This window comes from Plectropomus leopardus, unplaced genomic scaffold (genome assembly GCF_008729295.1).
Source record: "Plectropomus leopardus isolate mb unplaced genomic scaffold, YSFRI_Pleo_2.0 unplaced_scaffold6778, whole genome shotgun sequence".
Taxonomy (NCBI): Eukaryota; Metazoa; Chordata; class Actinopteri; order Perciformes; family Serranidae; genus Plectropomus; species Plectropomus leopardus.
In genome coordinates, this window is record NW_024674588.1 from 1 (window position 1) to 1,221 (window position 1,221).

Here is a 1,221-nt window from a genome sequence, read left to right on the forward strand (position 1 = left end):
GACACGGCGTGCTTGGCCAGCTCACCGGGCAGCAGCAGGCGGACGGCGGTCTGGATCTCCCTGGAAGTGATGGTGGAGCGCTTGTTGTAGTGAGCCAGACGGGAGGCCTCACCGGCGATACGCTCGAAGATATCGCCCACAAATGAGTTCATGATGCCCATGGCCTTAGAGGAGATACCGGTGTCGGGGTGGACCTGCTTCAGCACCTTGTACACGTAGATAGCGTAGCTCTCCTTCCTGGTCTTTCTCTTCTTCTTGCCGGTCTTGCTGACCGACTTAGAGACGGCTTTCTTGGAGCCCTTCTTGGGCGCTTTCACGGTGGTCTCAGGCATGATGGGTTTTCGAAGTTTCCAAATGTGGATAACCACAAGGGGCTCAGACTGCCGTCTTTGTATCCACTGGATGCAAATATTACTGTGTTGTCACTCGCACAGGATTGGTTTCCTCCTGAGAGGCACTGAGCATGCGCTTCACCAGTCACCGTCCCTTATAGCCGAGTAGGTTTATCTATAGATGGCAGTTTTGAACTGTTTCGAAACAATTTCCTCAATTCCGACTTCGGCACGTAGCTCGAGACTGGTTTCGAAACATCGCGTGATCGGTACCAAACCCGGACAGTTTAAGTCTCCGTTAATAAATGAAACTATAAAAATGTTGTAGAGACTAACTGTAGCATAGCATAAGACCAATGTCATCAGGTCACATAGCTAATAATGATATGGAATAAGAACTAAATCAATAGCAGTTTGATTTGCATGACATCTATTGAGGTAAGCTTTTGGGCTGAAGGAAAGGGCGTTTACAACAAAAACAATGATAAATGGGTGCAATGCAAGCTTCTTTTGAGGTTTTGAAGTGTTTCAAAGCAATGGTTTAAAAGTACAAAACGTTTCAAAGTTCTGAATTCGCCATCTCTAGGTTTATCCTCAACATTAGGATACAGTGAGTCAGTTAATTAGTGCGTGTTGGTGGCAGAAACAGAACAGGACCTTGGACAGCGATTTTGATGCTGCATGCCAAACAGATGTGGGGCTGATTCTCTGTGTGTATTATGTTCTCACAGCAGCACAATTCATGAATCATAGCTCCATCGTAAATGGGTTACAGTGCTCTCATTCTGAATGATGAGCTGACTCAAATAAGCAAGTGTTGCTCAGCGACTTCCCGGCCGAGTACTGGACATCTGTTAAGGGCAGATGTTATTGCGAATGCACCGTCTCG

The 1,221-nt window shown here is 46.8% G+C and overlaps 1 protein-coding gene across 1 annotated transcript; it reads right to left on the bottom strand.

The window, feature by feature from the left end:
- Positions 1–8: 8 nt before the first annotated feature.
- On the bottom strand, positions 9–332 carry LOC121939942 (histone H2B 1/2-like; the record flags this gene model as incomplete). Its single annotated transcript, XM_042482848.1, has 1 exon — positions 9–332. A coding segment is annotated over exon 1 (324 nt), but the record flags the coding sequence as incomplete, so codon positions are not given.
- Positions 333–1,221: the final 889 nt, after the last annotated feature.